The 21,237-nt window shown below is 39.7% G+C and overlaps 1 protein-coding gene across 1 annotated transcript in view; it reads left to right on the top strand.

Moving 5' to 3' along the window:
• USP46 (ubiquitin specific peptidase 46) overlaps positions 1-17,291 on the top strand; it is a 29,427-nt gene extending 12,136 nt beyond the window's left edge. The window contains exons 2-9 of the mRNA XM_065405368.1: positions 307-387; positions 1,292-1,505; positions 2,826-3,055; positions 8,301-8,377; positions 13,147-13,230; positions 13,884-14,081; positions 15,596-15,674; positions 17,190-17,291. Coding sequence (XP_065261440.1) covers positions 307-387; positions 1,292-1,505; positions 2,826-3,055; positions 8,301-8,377; positions 13,147-13,230; positions 13,884-14,081; positions 15,596-15,674; positions 17,190-17,291 — 1,065 coding nt within the window. The remainder of the gene's footprint in view (positions 1-306; positions 388-1,291; positions 1,506-2,825; positions 3,056-8,300; positions 8,378-13,146; positions 13,231-13,883; positions 14,082-15,595; positions 15,675-17,189) is intronic.
• Positions 17,292-21,237: the final 3,946 nt, after the last annotated feature.

The following is a 21,237-nucleotide window of genomic DNA, read 5'->3' on the forward strand; positions in this document are numbered from 1 at the left end:
TCTCCCCAAACCACATGAACTCCTTCATGCAGGGAAGGTATGGTGGGGAGGCTATCAATAGAGTGTCCTGCTCACCTTAAATCAACCATTACTTGAGACTACAGGATCAGGCCAGCCAGGCAATTATCTAGAAATGCAAATATCTTTATTGGCCTAAGCAGCTCCCAGGTTGTCCATTCCTAAGGCCAGCTTTAGCTTGATTAATTTTTCCCAAGAAAGGGGAAATGGTTTCCATCTGATGATTATTCATAACTTTATTTTGGAATCTGAAATGGAGAATAATTGGCTTTTTCCCCCCCCTTTTAGGGCACCAATGCCTCTGCTCTGGAAAAAGACATTGGTCCAGAGCAGTTTCCAATCAATGAACACTACTTTGGGTTGGTCAATGTAAGTACCATTTCTGTAAGGTGAACCGTATACTATTTTATATTGAGCAGTTGTAATGAGAACCATATAGACTCTTTTATGGTTTGATGCTGCTTTAATTTCAATGACCTCCAGTGTAGCACTGATTTAAGGCTAGAATTTGGGAGGGTGCTCTTAGTGTTCCAGGGGAAATTTTAGGTAATATGTTGAAAGTTGGTTGCAGCTAAGTCAAACATTTTAGGACATCTACCATTTGAGGAGAACAGCTTAGTGAAATCTGAGTAGTTTTAACATTTTATAAACCACTTCTTTCCCCGACCCCAAGTAAAATTAAATAATATCTTTTTCTAGCTATAAAAACCCCACTTTGATATTTACCTTTTTAAATCAGGATGCATGAAGTCAATGGGAATGGAGTATTTACATGGTTAAAATTTGGCATATGCTTAGATGTATCTGTCAAAAAGCGTTATTCACCTTATGGAGAGCAGATGAGCGAAAGCATCCAGTCTAAAGGGTGTTTTTCATGTCTCGAATGAAACCAATTTAAGTTCTGCTCCTATTGCAGTCACTGGGAGTTCTACCATTGATTTCAGTGGGAACAGGAGTGGGCCATTCCAGAGCATATTCGTTTATAGGAACTCTTATCAAAGATACTCTCATTGCAGTGAATACCTTTTAAATAATGCCCTACATTTGGAGCTTTTATTTTTAGTCCTAGTCAGTTAAGAAATTTTAATATTTATACTTTTTTTTTTTGCTGTGTGACAATCAGTAAATGGCACTGAACCTATATTCAGTCAACAGCTGTGTGGTAATTGATGGGGTATTCTACTGGGGATGCAGATTGCAGAGGCTGGATGAAGTGATTTGTTTATATTACCTTGCACAGTGATTCAGGGCATTTTTGCTTTTACATTTGCAGTTTGGGAACACCTGCTACTGTAACTCTGTGCTGCAGGCATTGTATTTTTGCCGGCCATTTCGGGAGAATGTGTTGGCATACAAGGCCCAACAGAAAAAGAAGGAAAACCTCTTGACATGCCTGGCAGACCTTTTCCACAGTATTGCTACTCAGAAGAAAAAAGTTGGAGTGATTCCACCAAAGAAGTTCATTTCAAGGTTACGAAAGGAGAATGGTGAGTGCAAACTCTGATTCCTTTCAGAGACTCATGTAATGCCTAGGAAAGTAAAAACATTGAACAGTGTGGTCAAATTAATCAAACAATCAGGTTAGATTTGTAATAAGCTTTTAATGCTTTGTTTCCTAAATATTAATTATTTAGTGTATACATGTGTGTGTGTGTGTGTGTGTGTTTGTGTTGTAGTTGGCAATAACTATACTAGGATTTGCAGTTAAGGGCCAAATCTTCCATGGGTGCACAGCTGCTCTATTGATATTCCCACTGCATGGAGGGGCAGGCTGTAGAAAGCCAGCAGCAGGCAATTGGGGCTGGATGAGGGGCTCTGCACATTGCAGAGGAGTGCTCTGCAGTGGCTTTCTATACAGTACCATGGAGATGGATAGTTTGGGCAGCTGGAAGAGTGAATGAGGTGTGACCAGTAGCTTTGTGGATAGTACAGATCCATTAGCCCAAAACATCCTGGGGTTCAGTATGTGCATGCATGCAGTGAGCTACATCTGCTGCTCCTCCCAGTCCCAGAAATAGTGACTTCACAGGAGCAATGGTGCCCACTCCATCTGGGGAGATTCCCCTCTAAGGGCATCAGAGGAGGAGGCAGTCTTGGTAACACAGTTTCATTCTGCATGGGAGCCATATCAGTGGGTGTGGCCCAAGAGACAATGCAAAGGGTCTACATACAGATAGCCCTGTGCCTCTGATGGAACCCCCTGGGAAGGGATTCACATGTATCTTGGCTGGAGGGGGTTGTAGGAGATAAAAATACATGTATTTGGGGAACAGAAGTTCCTGCTTCTTTGACAGAGAGCGGGATAGGGGCAAACCAAGCTGCTGATGGAAAAATTCAAAGGAAATTCTGAAATGGGAGCATCTCATATGACATCACCACAGAGATGCCTCCCATGCGTTTCCTTCTGGTTTGTGACTGTGCATGTGTACGCACCATCTGGCCCATTATTTATTGAGCTTTATTGACAGAAACAAAAATTCAGGAAATGTTTTCAGGAGCAATGCACTTACCAAATTACTGTGGGAAAACAATATCCCTTTGAAAAAAAACCCACAACTTTTTGTGTCAGACTCTCCCACCCTCGATCCTCACCCATGTTTTTTATTGCCCCAATTAAGCACATTCTTAACATAGTGCACATAGTCAGTGGGATTACTCACAAGCTTAAATTAGGCAGGTTTTAAAGTATGTTCCTGAATTGGGGCTTGTAATTGTATTTGGGAGCAAAACCTGAATTTAGATATATCCTTTCCTGCATGGAGCAAAGGAACTTTAGAAAGAGACAATTCTTCTTCTCTCCTTTGCAGATCTCTTTGACAACTACATGCAGCAAGATGCACATGAATTTTTAAATTACTTGCTAAATACCATTGCAGACATCCTGCAGGAAGAGAAGAAGCAGGAAAAGCAAAATGGGAAACTAAAAAATGGCAACATGAATGAAGCTGAAGAGAACAATAAACAAGAACTCACCTGGGTGCATGAGATTTTTCAGGGAACACTGACTAACGAAACTAGATGTTTGAACTGTGAAACCGTAAGCATTGGGGTGGTTGATATTTTTATACACTAATAGATATGTATAAATATGTGAATCTATTCTGCCACCTGAGAAATGTGGATATTCCTGTATAACTTCACTTCTTGAAGTGAGTATATTATTTTCCAAAAATACATTTTTGTAAACATAACTTGACTAACCTGTCCCAAACTTTGCAGTTATAATATATGGTTAGACACCTCATTAACTAATCTGATATACCCTTTTCATTCAAGCCATCATATTTATAAACAGTTAAGTATATATAGATGCTGCTGCAACTGTGGACAACGAATTTGCCTCATTATTCCATGAGTTAGGGATAACTACATAACTCACAAGTGGCAAAGTTAAGATCAAATTGTGCTAATTCATCCCTAAGAATGTCATTAACATTCAAAGTATTTGCTAACAACACACTGTACATTATCAGGTTCTTTTTCAGTATTTTAAAAGAATGTCAACTTGAAAACTATTCATTTTGAAAAATGAGTACGAGTAGTTCCACCTAGTATACCTGAGAGAGTTCCCTGCCAATTTTTGTTGTTTTTCAATCACACTTTCCTATTTAAAAAACGTTTTTCTCTCCCTTGTTGCTGTGTGAAAGACCCATGCAAACAACAGGGAAACTGGCTATTCTGGGAGAACAGTTGAAATTGATATAAAGTGCTGTCAAATGCATAGAGGACCAGATTCAGTTGCCCCTGCTCATGTAGAGTAGCATTGTACTCCACAAAAAGTCTCCTTGACCTAAATAAGACTACTTGCAGAGTAACAATATCAGAATCTTGCCCAAAGTGAAAAAACAATGGGAAAAATTGAAAAGCAGTGTTTTGTCTAATGTATTTCAGTTATAATAACCCTTGTAACAAACAATAGTAGGTTAAAAAAATACCAAAGGCTGGTTTTTAAATTGACAATTTAAACTTTTGAGATGAAATCCTAAATGTATATTCAGTGTTTACTCAGGGAAATTCCCACTGAAGCCAGGATTTTGCCCTAGCTAGCTGAGCAGAACTACTAAATACCTTATTTGTAAAATCTTACAGTGGGTCAGGCCATTGAGAGAAATTTGGGGCCCTGGAACATCATGTTCACTGGGGTCCCAGCCCCTCCCATTTCATTTTATTTACACAAATGTTACAGATGTTTTGAAGCTTGGGATCCTGGTACAATTGTCCCCCTTACCCTCATCCCTGTTGTCAGCCCTGCAGTTGGTTCAAGGTTTGGTGGAAAAATTAACTTCGGAAGATTCCTGTTGTTGTTATAGGAAGGTTGATCTTATAGCTTCCTATGACTGCAGGAAAAATATATTCATACACTTTTCTAGTTTGTATTATGTAATTTTTTATTTATTTATTGTCTCATACTTTCTGGAAAGCAATAGAATGGATTAAAAGATGTGGTACAAGTATACAATCTACAAAGAGTTATTCAGATACAGGCAGTCTTATTCTTACTTATGAATGCAAATTTAATCCACTCTTCCAGTTAATTTTAGTACAGTATACATCACTCTACTTCCAGATCAACAGGTTCCTCCCCCCAGTCTCTCTGATGGTTTGAAACTGCACCCATTGAAACCAATGGCAAAATTCCCAGTGACTTCAGTGGTAACAGAATCAAGCCAAAAGACTGAGTATCTATGTGCATTTTTAAAATTTGATAAGCCAGACAGAATTTAGTTTGTTCTTAGTTCCAGCAGCAGAGACAAAATGTTCTCTGAAATTTTGTTCCTCTGTCTTTTGAATTCTAGCTCTGTGTTTATACTACAGGCAATTGTTGAAAAGTCCTGTGGTTTCCTGTCATTTTGCATGGAGTTATGTCACAGAGAGGATTTTTGTTTGAAGAGTTGCTGTTAGTTTTATTTGGACATATTTTATGGCTACCCACATCTTTGAGAATATCAAAATTCATCCCAAAACAGTTTCCTATGGGTTCAGGGCTGGCATCAACTGGTTTCACCATGTCAGCTGGGTTGGTGGTTACTTTAAAGATGGGCCCAAACCAGAACATTGATTCCAGAACCCCTTGAATTTTGTGGATCTGAATCCGAGCTCAGATCCAACTCTGTGATATGGCTCCACAGCAGAATACAGGCTCCAACCCTCTCCAACTTTGGAGAAGTTTGGATCCAGATCTAGATTTGAACTTTGCTTCTCAGTCCCATCTCAAGGTATTCTAAGGAGATGCAGACACACATGGAGTTACTAACAGTTTAGAGTATTTAATCAGTGTGCACTACTTTTTTTTTTTTTTAAATAAACAGGATTTGATTTTCATGAAGTTGGCCAAAATCAGTTCATGTGGCAACCTTGCTTCAAACTCAGTTTCTTTCAGAGCTGCCTAATACATGGCTGCATTTCTGGATTTTGAAGATTTCCCTCAGCCACCAGCCTAAACCTCTTGTACTTATAATGAAATAAGAGGCTAAAGCATGAATATTGGAGACCAGTTGAAAAGAGCATATTTTCAATCTTAAACATGGGATATGTGTTTACATACAGAAGAACCTCTGTGGTTGCTGATCTGGGATAAATCAAAGGCCGGGGGGTCTTTTTCTTATTGCAATAAACTTAGATCCTAAGAAGATTTATTCATGTCTGTCATTCTCAAGACTCTTCTAAGACATATTCTGTGTTAATTAGCGATGGGTCCCAATTAAAACCTAAGGCCTGAACATTCCTGAATTTTGGAGAAGTCTGGGATCTCAATTCAGATTTCTCAGCTGGCAATTCTAAAATAGGCTAAACTAAAACCATGGCCCTAAACACCTCCCACTCCAACAATTTCCCCAAATTTGAATCCTGTAATTGACTGAAATCCTTTAAGGTGGCCTATAAGGGACATGAGTAGAGCAGGGCAGAGAACAGAAATTCCATTTTGCAGAGCATTGTGAGATTTCAATTTTTGTTTTCATTTGGCTGGAATGAAACCTGAACATGTAAAATTAAGCGTGAAAGAAAATTACAGGGGGAAAATTGTTTGAGCTTGATCAAAAATGTTAGAGCAATTACAGGATTAATTTCATTTCAATTTTAATTTCACTGTATGGTATAATGCAAAATTTAAAAAATTCAAAACAAAGTTGTTTTAAAGGAAAAATTGAAATTTTTAATTAAAAATATTGAAATTAAATGGGACATTTCAATATTATTAGAACTCCCTCCCTCTCCTTTTTTTGTCTGAAATAAAATTTTGATGAAATGGACATGATTTTGCAAAGCATTTCACTTTCTACAGAACTGCATTCTCTGAGGGAAAACTATTCTATTGCATTTATTCCAACCAGATCTAGATGCAAGGCTAAAGATAAAAAATTTGGTACAAAAGTGCTATGCTTACCTCCCTGATTGTCCCTGAAGATGAAAGAACACAAAACCAAATGGTATCCATTTTGGCGAATATGATATTTCTCCATGCATGCCCATTCTTGATTTATACCAACCACTGCACTTTCATTGCAGTCCTGTCCACAGGGGTGAATATAATTATGTAGATCTTTAGCTGTGTGCATATAATGCGGTATATTATATGTAAAAGATGCAAGTAAACTCTGGTACAATGTGCACTTAAAAAATTTAAAACTGGCAAAACTATTTTCATATTGTTTTAAAATTCACCATAGAACAATGTGTATAAATTATAGGCGCATCTCAAGGGGAAAGAGGTGAAAAACCTCGGGCTGGTCTACACTACACAATTAGGTCGACGTAAGGCAGCTTATGTCGACCTAATTATGTCAGTGTCTACACTACAACCTTGCTCTCACCAATGTAAGTGCCCTACTACACCGACATCATAACTCCACCTCCACAAGAGGCATAAGGCTTATGTCAGTGTAGTTAGAGCAACACAATGTCTGCGTAGACACTGTGTCCCTTACATGGGCTTGTCAGTTTCACGGCAGGAAAACCCCAGGTGGCTTCCCTCAGCTCCCAGTGGGGAATGGGGGGGGGGGCGTGGCGAGAAGTCCTGGGCAGCTTCCCCCATGCTCTGTGCAGGGAATGGGGGGCAGGATGGGAGCCCAGTGGGAGCCTGTGGGGCTGGTCTTTCAGCTCCCGACACTGCCCCTCTTAGGTTGGTGAAAGCGCGCCTGGTGAGCATGCATACCACTGACCCAAGGAGGGTAGTGTAGACATGCACCACCACAGTAATTACTAATATAGGTCGACTTAGGCCTTGGCTACACTTGCAGCTGTACAGTGCTGTGAGGTAAACCTGTCTTCGTACAGCTGAGTAGGGAAAAGCGCTGCAGTCTGTCCACACTGACAGCTGCCAGCGCAGTGGTGTGGCCACACTTGCAACATTTGCAGCTGTGTTGGGAGCGGTGCATTATGGGCAGCTATCCCAGCATTCATGTGGCTGCAACGTGCTTTTCAAAACGGGGGGGGGGGTGTGGATTGTGACAGGGAGTGTGGGGGGAGAGAGTGCGCTTTTTGGAGCATGTCAGCTCTCTATTTTGCAAGTTCCAAACTCCCGGCCCCCTGCTCATTCATTTACTCACTCAAAGCAAGCTGCAAACTGTTTGCTTTTCTCTGTGGTACGAGCTTTGAAACTGGCACTTCCGCATTCCTGCAGCTGGTCACAACAATGGAGAGGATTGGCCACTTGACAAGGTGATTAGTACAGCGCTGCAAGCGTTTACACTCACACCCGTGAGTCGTAGCCACTCCGCTGCAGCCGTTATTCCTCTCGGAGATGTGGAGTACCTGCAGCGGTGTACCCAGGGAGATACAGCGCTGTAAGTGCCCTGCCAGTGTGGACGGGGAGTGAGTTACAGCGCTGGGGGAGGCTTTACAGCGCTGTAACTTGCAAGTGTAGCCAAGGCCTTAGGTTTGTCGTGTAGACATACCCTTATTCTTTATATTTACATCAGTTATTTTTCACTCTCCTGCTTCTCTCACAAGCATCTGAAAACCACAAATGAACTAAAATTTGGCTGCTCCAAAAATATGGTGGTGAAAAGCCAGGCCATTTTAAGGACTAGAGATAGATGGTCAGTGAGTTGGGATAAGTGCCAGAAACAGAACTGAAATGGTGTGAAAGGTTGATTAATGGACTTGCTGACTGACACGGGAACCTATTTATACAAAGCCAGAAATCTGTCTAGAAAATATTAAAATTAGTTATTTTGTACAATTTGTATTTGTAGTAATTGTTTCAAGTGCAAAATTTGTATATGGGTTTCAGGTGCATTTAGACGTGTGTTTATCTTTTACATATGTATTTTTTGCTACAGGTTAGTAGCAAAGATGAGGATTTTCTTGACCTTTCTGTTGACGTGGAGCAGAACACATCCATTACGCACTGTCTGAGGTAAATGAATGGAAGATTCATAAATGCATCTGTTTGAGAAACATTTCTACCCCACTCTCCTAAATCATGTTTTCTTTCTGATTCTCTCAGTCCAGTAAAGATTGAAAGTAAAGGTTCTAGGAACATCCCTGTGTGATGAGATGCAAGACAAACTGTGCAGTGTTAACTGAGGTTTTGCTGAGCAAAAGAAAAAGGGAATAATTTGGATGTTCATGATGCAATGGAACCTTTAATAAGAAATTTACTTTAAATTCATTTTGTTCGTGTGTGTGTGTGTGTGTGTGTGTGTGTGTGTGTGAGTGAGAGAGAGAATACGGTTCCCTATTGGGGTAAGAAATTGATCATCTGGTTCACCTGGAAGAGTTGTTGCTGAATATGAGTTTGCTTCAGTGGGATTTAAGTATGTGTTTAAGTTTAAGCCCATGCTCAAGTGCTTTGCTGATTAGGACTTATATACATACTAAAAGTTAAGCATATGGTTTGCTGAATTGGGCCCAGAGACCTTAGAAACAAGGGATTTTAAAAATCTAATTTTCTGCTTTGTAAATTGCAATCTGCTACTCTGCTTGTAACCCTAACATTATAGCGGGAGAGGACTCTTGACTTTTATTGCAAGTTCCAATTGTGTAGGGAAGCTGCAGTGCAGCAGAAACTGACAACTTTTTAACCATTATCCCTGAAAGATTTTTAAAAAAATACCGTTTCCAGGTTCACATGGACTGACTGCACTGGATGGATTTAAACTATCATGAGTCCTGGCACCGACTACGGTAGATAGGTATCTATGTTCAAAACAATATGTTATTTTAATTAAATAATATCAGAAGGCCAAAATAGTCTTTCAAGGTCCAAAGTTACTTAGAAGTTTTTAAAAATACATTTTAAATGAAGCTTCAGAGTCTCAGAGAGACCTCCTTACATAGCACACTACACCTAAAAACACACAGAAAGAGCAGCAACTAGGATATAAACAGCTTCTTGAATCAGATGCAAGTGAACCATTCCACAGAGTACTGGAGATGGGGGATTATTATTGCATTTTGGAATGTTACTTATGCTGTATGTCAGGGTTTTGCTCAGTAACTACCATTTCATTTCAAAACTCTGGATTCAGGAGAATTCTACTTTTCAGTTTCAGGCCAGTTTATTTTAGGGTTTTGTACTGATGCTCACCAACATAGTATGTCTGTATCAGTGGAGCTAGTTTGTGACCATAAAGGACTTTGCCTTGGAAAACAGGATGTCTTTTTTTCTATTCTTTTAGAACAGTGTTCTTGACCACGAGTAATCACACTGGTATTGGTACTTCAGTCTTTTGTCACTGATACTTTAGGCTCCTGACCTTAGTCACTGGTTTGGGCCCAAATGTGCCACTATTAATCATCTCTCTTTCAGCTGTATGCTTTCAAATTCCAATGGCACTTAGGATTCTCCAAATAGAAGGGTATACAAAGACTGTAAATAGGAGGCAGGCAGCACTGACTTTTGCAGCCAAAATCTGGAAAACTTGTTAGGAACTGTTGTTCTAGAAAACTATCTAATACCTGTATGTGAAAGTACACTAAACTATACTTCTGAGTGCCTGCCTGTTAGATTTAAACAGAAAATTGTATCACAATCAACCATATGTAAAAAACAAATTGTACAAATAAGTTATACTAGATATTCTAAACAGAGCTTAATATTTTATCTAACCTCTTGGTTGTTAAACTCATAAGAAATGTATTGTTTAAAAGGACCCCTCTTCTTCAAGGCTACATAGTTCTTCAATAAAGGGTACAGTCTGGAACGGAGAGCCTTCCTAATACTGTGATTTGAATCTGTGCAATCCATTCCTTTCCTCCTACACTTTGCCAGTATCATATGTCTTTCAGCTAGAACAGAAGCTAGGAAGTTTAGTAGCCTGGCTGGACAACCTCCCATACACATACAGTAGTTTACAGTACGGACATAACTAAAACCTTGGCAGCGTACAGTATAACAGCCACATGCTTTAAGTAGCCTTTCCATCCTCCATTGCAGGAACATAATAGGATGAAAATACTCCAAATCTTTTTTGAGAAGGTGGCTACAGATTGTTACCTACAAAACACACAAGGCAGAGAATCCACAATTGTCATCCTTTGTGATGGCCTTTTAGAAGGAGCACAACTCCCTCCTTGGAAGAAAGAGAAACTCTCTTTTAATTAAACATTTGTAAAGCTAGAACACGGGCCTTCCATAGCTGCATCATTATTCTGTATCACTCATGATAAAATGGACAAATGCCTCTGCAGCCTTTTTCAGCTGGGAACATCAAATTATATTACTAAATTTCACTGCCTGTTTTCTATGACAATAATTGCTTTTGCTGCATCTTCATGATGTAAATACTGTAATGTTGAAAAGAGGAACAAATAAATAAGAATTGTTCAGTATTTCAATAAAATGTATTTCTTCACCAGTATAGATGAAACTTTTCTAGTTATTTCTGTCTTTGGTCAGATGAAAAGGTCTTTATGTGTTTAAGTGCTCCAAAAAATACATACCTCCAGCATAATCTTTCTCTCCTGAGTATGAGGTCTGGCAAAGAGCAGGAGAGGAATTCATCTAAGAACAAAATGAATTATGTATCAATTATTTTTATTTCCATTCCAAGTTATAAAGGCCAGTTGACTCAGTCCATTTGATCCCAACTTTCAACTCCAGTCTCTTTGTTATATTTTTTTTATCCTATTAAAAGATATTATTTAATATTGGTTACATGACTAAATAACACCAACACACTTTCTATTTTAGAAGGCACCTTTCTGACCATTGGGTAAATCTTGCAGAGAGACCTATAGGGGCTTTTTTTTTTTTTTTTTTAATAATCCAGATGGGCTAATCCAGAAATAGTTTGGGGTGGGGTGTGTGTAAGTATCTAAAAATTCCCCTCTGCTCCCAATTAAAACCACACAAACAGAATTCAAAGTCTTTTTTTGGATCAGTGACACGGGGGAGAATTAGGAGTGTCTTGAGTGCAGCAGCTGTTGGGAATACCTTACCCAGTCCTGAAGCTCTTTACTCCTGGGGGAATTCTGCACCACTGTGCACATGCAGAATTCATGTCCCCTGTAGATTTATTTGCTTCCCTGAAGAAAAATGACTTTCTGATGGGGAAGCAAAGGAAAGCCACAAGAGCGGTCACATATCCCTCCCCAGCAGTGTGGGTGCATCGTTTTGGGCACCCAGAGTAGTCAGCAGAGAGGTAAATCACCAAAGGGGGGGGGGGGCTGGGGATGCCCTGGCTGGTGGCTCCTACCCTGCACCAGGCTCAGTTACTAGTCCCAGCTGGGTTGGGAGTGTGGGAGGACAGGACTTCCTCTTACCCTGCAAGGAGCAGCCTGGCTGGGTCAAACCCACCCCTAGAAACCTCCCCCGGCTGCAGGAAGCTCTGCCTACCCACTTCCTGCCCCCATCTCTCCTCCGCAGAGGAAGGGGTCACTGTATGGGGAGTTGCTCCCCCATCCACCCCCCACTGACCACCTGCATTGGAACCTTCCTGCACCCAGACCTTCCCACTGAGCCCCACCCTCCTACATCTGGACCCCCACACCCAGACTACCATCCACCGAGCTCCCTGCACTTGAGCCCCCACCCCGATGAGACCCCCCACACCTGGACCCCCACCTCACAGCCCCACTTTCCCAGATGCCCCCCACCAAGCCCCATCCCCCCACACCCATCCCCTCGCCCTGCTGAACCACCTTCACCTGGACCCCCCAGCAACCTGGAACCCCCACAACAAACTCCTGTGCATCTAGATGCCCCCACACTCGGACCCCCCACTGAGCTGCCCACACCCAGATTGCCCCACACAGAACCTTTTCAGCCCACACCTGGATCCCCCCACACATTAAGCCCCTCCACACTTAGATCCTGCCTGCCCACACCTGGTGCGCCTGATGCAGAGGGGCAGTGCCCTGGGGTGTTTCTGGGACAGTCCAGCCCTTGCGCTGTCTCAGGGTCCTTGTCCATGTTCCAGGGTGGGGGGAGAGGCAGAGGGTGATCTCCCACCTTGCACAGCCACTGGCCTGTGCTCCCCGTTGCCATGCTGTAGCCTCCACATTTATTTATTGACAAATAAAATTTGTGTGCAGAATTTTTACTTTTTTTGGCAGAGAATTCCCTCAGGAGTACCTTATGCACACACATCTTGCATGAACTTCAGTGGGAGTTATATGCATGGGATGGAAGCATGCATGTTGAATTTAATACCGTTGAAAAGTCTTGCCTGGTGAAGTAATTGCCAGAGTGAAGCAAGTAGCAGCACAAAACTCTTAGTACTCACAAAGAAAAGTAATTCTTAACATTCCCCCAGCAAAGCACTTCAACACATGCTCAAGTTTAAGCACCAGTAGTCACACTGAAGTCAATGGGACTACTCAGGTATTTAAGGTTTCAGAGGAGCAGCCGTGTTAGTCTGTATCCGCAAAAATATGCATCCGAAGAAGTGGGTTGTAGCCCACGAAAGCTTATGCTCTAATAAATTTGTTAGTCTCTAAGGTGCCACAAGTACTCCTGTTATTTTTTCAGGTATTTAAGTGCTTTGCTGGGTCAGGGCCTTTATAAGTATAAGCTGTGATGTAAATAGCATGTTTTAGAAATTGGATGAAACTCCTGTTGATTTCAGTGGGGCCAGTGTTTCACCCATTGTGTCTTATTGGCTTTTCAGTTCATCAGTCCAAGTGTGATATTGGGGGAAGTTTCAAGGAACATTAAGAACTGATAATTATATTTATTTACAGAGACTTCAGCAACACAGAAACATTATGTAGTGAACAGAAGTACTACTGTGAAACTTGCTGCAGTAAACAAGAGGCACAGAAAAGGTGGGTAAAGAACAGTGCAGTTCAATCCCTGTTCAGGTAAACTGAGCTCTTAAGGTATGTCTACCCTGCGATAAAAGACCTGTGGCATGGACACAGCTGGCCCAGGTCAGCTGACTTGGGCTCATAGGGCTATAAAATTGCAATGTAGCCATTTGGGCTTGGGCTGGAGCCTGGGCTCTGAAATCCCACAAGGGGGCAGGGTCTGAGACTTTGGGGCATGGTTTTTTTTAATCATAGTGTAGATATATCATTAGTAGAAATTTAAATCACTGCTGAAGTGTAGCGTCACTCACTCTGTTACTGATACATTAAACTACGGTCCAGTCCTCCAACTTCTGTGTTTGTACAACGTTCCCAGTCTCCTGCCTGTGATACCTTTGTGGCTGCAGTGAACCCCCTCCTGAACTTGTTTGCAGCTTCTTGGCCTCTAGTGGCTGCAAGCCTCTCCAACACATGTACACTCCACATGGACCTTGACACCAAGAGGTGGAGCCACAGCTGCTACATACATCTCTTAGGTCTCCAGTTACTGCTGATGGAATACCTCTATTTACAAAGTGCATTTATAATGTGCAGGCATAGGATTGCAAGGAAAGAATAACACTGAACTGAGCAGTGCTTCATAATACACACCCTTATTAATGATTTCACAGGATGAGAGTAAAAAAGCTGCCAATGATCCTTGCATTGCACCTCAAGAGATTCAAGTACATGGAGCAGTTACACAGGTACACCAAACTCTCTTACCGTGTGGTATTTCCTCTGGAGCTACGTCTCTTCAACACATCCAGCGATGCAGTCAACTTGGATCGCATGTATGACTTGGTGGCTGTTGTCGTTCACTGTGGCAGGTAAAGTGCATTCAGGTGTACCCAACCTATTATTAGATCAGTAGTATTGCCAATTCCAAACATTCAAAAATCATGTGTCAGGCCTCAAAATATATTGAGATTGGTTTAAAAATCATACGATTTTAAAAATGCATTTTGGGTTCTTTTGTCTTTGGAGCTTTTTTCCCAGGCTCCTCAGTAGCCAGTCTGCCTGGTGAAGAGTTTACAAACTATTGTAGAGGTGGGGCCCCCGGGAGCCAGGAAGTATACTTGTTTGGGAAACACCAAAAAGGTTCCTGGGAACATTTCATTGTTTCCAAAACAAGATTTAACAGAATTTCAATTCTGCAAAAAAATTTCAACATTTTTACTTTTTGCCCTAATTTAAGACCAAACAATTTCCAAAAACCTCAAATTGTTCATGGATGTCAAATTCCGTTTCCTGACCAGCTCTACTTGAAACAGGTGTCATAGGACTACAGAAATGAGACATGGAAAAGGATCAATCAAACTGTCCAATTCAGCTATCTGCCAATACATGTATATCTAGAATGCTGACTCTGGGCCTGATCTTGCAACAAATTTGAACAAACAGACCTTTACTACTGTGCAAAGTCACATTGAAGTCAATGGGATAGCATATGAAAGCCAGGGTCTGCCTGTGCCAAGTTGTTTACATAGTTGAGACCAACTTTAGGTTACCTAAAATTGGGTTATTCTAAAATACTTAGGACAAAAAATATATATAATTATAGGCCAGCCCAGAATCACAGCAGGAATATCCTGCATTGCCATTTGAAATACCTATATCTCAGTCAGATTTTTGTAAATGAAGATGGTGTAAATCCAAGTAATTTAAACTGAGTTACTCTGTTTATATACCAGTGTAACAAAGATTAGAATCTGGCCCTCTGTGTCTTACTTCTGTTGGGCTGAAAATATGTGGAGACAGCATATTCAGACTCTAGCAGGAGGCAGTGGTTGTATTTTCTTTTCTTACTAAATGGTGATTGCTTCAGCTGGCTGATTTTAAGGACTGGTAATGATTGGTTAGAATGAAGAATCGTAGCTATAATAGGAGTTCTTGGATATGATGGATTGTCAAGCGTGGAAAAAACTGGAAGAATTCTTAAAGCTCAAAAGGAATGTGAACTAATTGTTCTCCCCACCCAGAAGAAGATACATAATTGCATTTCCACGTTTAATATCAGCCTGTTTTCTTCCTATTTAAATTCCATTGAGCAATTTTGAAAATATTTGTCATAGTTTATGTCTGCCACCAACTAATAGTCAATTACTTTTTAGCTAGATTTATAAACTACCATAATGCAGATAATGAGAGGGCATTCAATTTTCAGTTGACCAACTCATTTTAGATAACCCAGTATAGGAGAAAGAAGAATGCACATGTCTACTTAACACTGCAAGCTGGCTTACAAGGGGCTTCAGTGGAAATATAATATCCATTTAACATATGACTTATCAAAACCAGCCCATTTATATCTCTGATACTTTTTAATTACTTTTTTTTCTAGTGGACCTAATCGTGGGCATTATATTACCATTGTGAAAAGTCATGGATTTTGGCTTTTGTTTGATGATGACATTGTAGAGGTCAGTATGCGGACGATCATGAAAAGATTATTGGTGTGTAAGTTCCTATGTCCATTTGGTGTGGCATACCATTCAGAGACCATCAGCTTTTGATGGTGACTTGATTTCCCCCTTCCCTTTCCCCTCAATTTAAGAAAAGATAAACAAGCCAAGCTCTTTGTCTCCTCTCATAAGCTAGGCCCTTCAGTCCCCTATCATCCTAATAGCTCTTCTCTGCACCTGTTCCAGTTTGAATTAATCTTTCTTGAACATGGCTTACCAGACCTGTGCACAGTATTCCAAATGAGGTCTGACCAGTGCCTTGTACAATGGCATTAATACTTCTGCAAAAAGAACAGGAGTACTTGTGGCACCTTAGAGACTAACAAATTGTTAGTCTCTAAGGTGCCACAAGTACTCCTGTTCTTTTTGCGGATACAGACTAACACGGCTGCTACTTTGAAACCTGTCATTAATACTTCTCTATCTCTATTAGAAATGCCTCCCCTGATGCATCCTAGAATCATATTTGCCCTTTTTCACAGCTGCATCACATTGGTGGCTAATAGTTATCCAATGATTGACCTGCACACCCAGTTCTCTCTCATCCTCTGTCACTTCCAACTGATGAACCCCTGGTTTGTAGCAGAAATTCTTATTATTAGACCCTAATTGTATGACTTTGCTCTTTGTACTATTGAATTTTATCCCATTTGTTATTCCAGTCTTCAGGGTCATCCAGATCCTCCTGTACAATATTTTGATCCTCCTCTGTGTTAACAGTGCCTCACAACTCCATTAGTAACCTCCCTCCAGTCTGATAGTTCACCTTTCAGCACAGCCTCTATAAATCAGAGCAGAATCTGGCCTACAGTTGGTGCAGATGCAGTCTGCTCATAGTGCAGTAGTGTCTCAAGCAGACACTAAAAATCGCTGCAGTATGTTGCCAAGACTAGAGGCTGGTTCTGATCTCACTCTAGTGTAAGTCAGGAGCAAATTCATTGCAGTTATAATAGAGTAAAACTGGTGCGAGATCAGAATCAGGCCCATTGTTTGGAAGGAGAAAGCGTGGTACTGTACTACTTAAATATAAGGGTAGCAGAATCTGTCCCAAAAGACGCAGTGATGAGGAAAATAAAAGGAGGAAAGTAGAGGACCTCTGGGGGAAGGCAAAAGTTAAATGCAGTATCACTACTTCAGCACCAATCTACCATTACATTTGTAGAAACCTTAAATCACAATTTACCTGTTTGCTATTATGTAACAGAGAAAAGATTCTCTCCATTTACCTATGGCAAATCCTGCTTGGATTACTCTGAGTAGTAGTCCCATTGATCTCAATGAGCGAAGCAAGCAGGATTTGGCTCCTAAACTATTAAACTGCCCATTCACTTCTTGAATCACTAACAAAACTTGCTAGTCATTACCCTGAGGCAAATAACTACATACATGTTTTTGCATTCATTTAATCCAAGCTTAGTTTTTTTTGTTTTGTTTTTTAGCAAACATTTTAAACAACTCTGTTCATTTTTGCAGAAAATAGATGCTCAAGCTATTGAAGAATTCTATGGTCTGACCTCTGATATATCAAAAAATTCAGAATCTGGTTATATTTTATTCTATCAGTCAAGAGAGTGACTTGGAGAACTGTGAAATGCTGCAAGTGGAGAAAACTGATCAGCACTGTCAACTGACTTTTACACAGAGCACATTCTGAATAGTCGAACAATGATCTATCTTATCTTCTACTAAATGGTTTATGTGTTCTTGACTATAACCCTTCATTTCTGACATGCAGCACTTTTTTTTTTTTTTTTTTTAGTATGACTCAGAATGAATTGCAGTCAGCTCTTAGTAAAATTTATATGGACTAACATTTACAGATAATAGGATTTGGGGTCATCTGTTAAATCCAGCTGAGCTAGAATAGTATTTTCTATGGAAGTGTGCATTACATTTAGGGCAAATTGTTTAAACTTTCTAAATAGCTTTGGGATATCATTTTATGAAGCATTCCTTTAAATATGTACTAATATGTATTGTTATCCATTTTAAGTGTAGAAAAAATATATTTCATAACCATTGCAATTGTGGTTGCATAGGGGATTTTGTCACATGTTACTCTCCACCACTAGAAAGATATTCTTCCCAAATCCTTTGAGCTTTGGGTTATTAAAAACTTTAAATGGGTAACTTCAAGACTACAATTCACATAAAGAGATTTAAATGACATTGGAGCAAAATGATACAATGTGTCCAGTCTTCCTGTTTATCCTGATGAGAGAGCACAGATAAGCTGAACTGGTCATTTTGATTCTAAAACCACAGAGGCACTGAGGGTTTTGTGGGGAAAAGTGGAGGGAGAGGTTCCTCATATGAAGTACTTTTCTAAGGAATGATCTTATGTTTCTGCCAAAAAGAATAACAGAACGTGTGTGTGCTTATTGAGTTCACAGATATTCCAATACTGAGCATACATAACATCTCCTTCATCAGGGCTAGTATTACACAGTCTAGTTAAGTAATGTTATTGATACAATATCTATCATTGGGCTAAATCTCACAATGTGCTGAGCACCCACAGCTCCAAATGACATCAGTGGCAACTGTAGGTACTTGGCACCTAGGACAAGGCCCATTGCTTATCTATGTAGAACACCTGTTATGTAATAGTCCGTAGTTTACACCTGCAGTATGTATTGACCATACTCCCAATCAGTAGTCTTGTTTGTCAACATCTCAATCACTGTGGTATCAGAAAGGTTCAAGAGTACATGGTTCTAGAGATATCAAAAGGCATAATGTGACTGTTCATGTTTTACTTTTCAAACCTGGTTGGCACTGGTCATGTTCTAACTAATAAATTGCTATACAAGTAATACTGGAAATACTTGGCAAGAAAGGAGGGTAGGAGGAAGTATCAATAGGGCATGAGAAGGGATTGATTGTGTGTTGAGAGTAATTTTCTGTCTGACAGCTAACTTGGTAGATTTGACAATAATATTTCACCATTTAGTGTATGGACTTTAAGGATCGAATCCTGATCTCACTGAAGACAATTGGTAAAACTACCATTATCTTCAATAAAACCATGATTGGGCCCTATTAGGGGGGAGAGGAGAGAAAGAGAGGGGGGGGGGAATTCTAGAAAGAAGCATCATCATCTCACAGTATTTACTGTTACGTGTTTTTAACTTTGTATATTTATTAGAAAGTGTCACCTTCAGTACTTTTTTAGAAGTTCAACTGTAGTTTTGTCGCTGAGCTTTTTATTTCAACAAATATTGTTTAAAACCAGTGTTGAATCTGATAGCTCTGTTTCTCTTGGGAGAGTGGGGAAAAAAAACTTACTTGTGTTACAATCTACTGTGAAAGTGAAATTGTTTTTGTTACATTTTAGTGAGCATGCAATGTTAGCCTCTGGTATAACATGGTTTGAAATTTATTTGGAATTATAAGTGGCCATTTTATACCAGTGGCCATATACTAAGAAGTATAGCACTTTACCTTGGAAGAAAAACAAAACTGGATTTTTCATCTTCAAAGATTTGTGAATTATTTATTATGCTGGTGTATTGATCCAACAGATCAGACACAGGATCTAATCCTACAACTCTTCTTATGCAAGTAGTCCAAGTGTTCTAATGGGACCATTCACATGAGTAAAGGTTGAAGGATTGAGTCCAAACAAGGGCACTTTTTTCTTTTACTCACAGTGGGATGGAAGTTTTACCATAGAGGACTATGATGTTTCTTAATTTTAGACTGGCCTAATAAGAGGCTTCAACGATCTCTGAAGTCCATTGACTTTAATGGAACTGGATCAGGCCCTAAATTCAGTAAAATCACTTGTCTTCTTTAATGGAATATTTCTGAACATTCACATCTTTCCATGTAATAAATGTGGCCATCTTTTGCCTGGCAAGTGAGACTGTATTCTGGTTGTGAATAAATGCACTTTTTAGATCAAAGTTAACCAAGGTCAGACAAACATTCTGTACTTTGCAATTTGCTGCCATACATTTTTAGGATGTGTGTGAAACTTTACAACAAAACAAAAAGAAATAGCAATGTATGTCTTGTGTTCAGGACTGATGTTTGTATAAAGAACAATTGTACATAAAGAAATTATTTTAAAATGTGTCGGATTCTAGGAAATGGTTTTTGTGTTAATAAGGTTTGGGTATTGCAGCAATAGTTAAACACTAACATCTAAGATTCAGCATATGCAAATTTTTGTTTTTCCCAGGCTGCAAGACAAGACTTTACATTGGATAATAAATTCAGATAATTACAATTTGTTCCTTGATACTTTATGGGTTAAAAAAAAAAAAAAGTCCATCAACATTTCTGTGATACATTAGGGGGACCCAGAGGAGTTATATGAAAGTGCTGCAGGGTTGTTAAATAAGAGGGTTTTGCTAACTCAAGAAAAGATTTACAGGAATGATGTAACACGAGTAGAAAATCAATGGCTAGATTTCAACTTTGAAGAAATCATGGAAATACTACAAAGTAATATCAGCATGAACTTTATTTTAGCACCAAATTATTCTGTATTTGTTTGGTCTGTCAATCAAAAAAATTGTAATCGTGATACAGTCCTAATCATCAGTTAAGGCTCCATCCACCAACCTGTCTCCAAGCCAGCAAAACTCTTAATCATGTGCTCAACTTTAAAATGTGAGTTGCCCCGTTGAAGTCCATAAAGCTATACACTTGGTTAAAGTTAAGCTAATTTGTAAGTGCTTTGCTGGATTGAGGCCAGGGTGCTCAGCGCCTTGCAGGATGATGTAAATTTATTTACCTGGATTTTTAATATATGCATGGTACATTTTTCAGACATTTTATATACTTATATTTTTCACTTCCAGTGCATCATGAAAAGAGTGGAGAAAATCTGGGACAATCAAAACCTTTCTAGCCAGCAATTTTAGAAAAAAATTGCAGTAGATTGTCTGTGCTCTTGTATAATGTGATTTTTAGTTTATAGAGCTAACTGGATTAGTCCAAAGAATAATTTAAGTTCATTAGTTGTTTTGTGTGCCATTGCATGAGATGTATTTTCTGTATAACGTTGTTACTTGTTCATCTCCACATTTTATTACATGCTCTTATTTATAGAAAAGAACATTTTTACTCTCTGTTGGTATTCCGCTAAACCCAAGGAAGTGTTACCGTGCACTGTGTAAATTAGCTATCTTGGAGGACAAGTTCAGACCCAAATTTTATGTATCACAGAACAAGCTGTCAGCATATTATACATTTTCTATTTTTGGAACATAGTAGATGGGGACAAAAGAAGGGATCAGTGAAGAAGGAGGATCAATGAAAGCAGAAAATCTAGTTGAAAATAAGATGTGCACAACCACCCCAATACTCATCCAATTTCAATAGGGTACAGATGTGGTTCAATAGACTAACATTTTAAAGTCTGACTCCTTTAACAGTTAAAATTAAAAAGCAGCAGATGTTTCCTATGCACTGAATTTAACAAAGACATTAAGGGCTTGTCTATGCCGCTGCGCTGCAGTGCAGCCTACTGGGGCGTGAATTGCAGAGTGCACCAAAATGTTACAGTCTA

The sequence above is a fragment of the Emys orbicularis genome, chromosome 5 (assembly GCF_028017835.1).
Source record: "Emys orbicularis isolate rEmyOrb1 chromosome 5, rEmyOrb1.hap1, whole genome shotgun sequence".
Classification (NCBI taxonomy): domain Eukaryota; kingdom Metazoa; phylum Chordata; order Testudines; family Emydidae; genus Emys; species Emys orbicularis.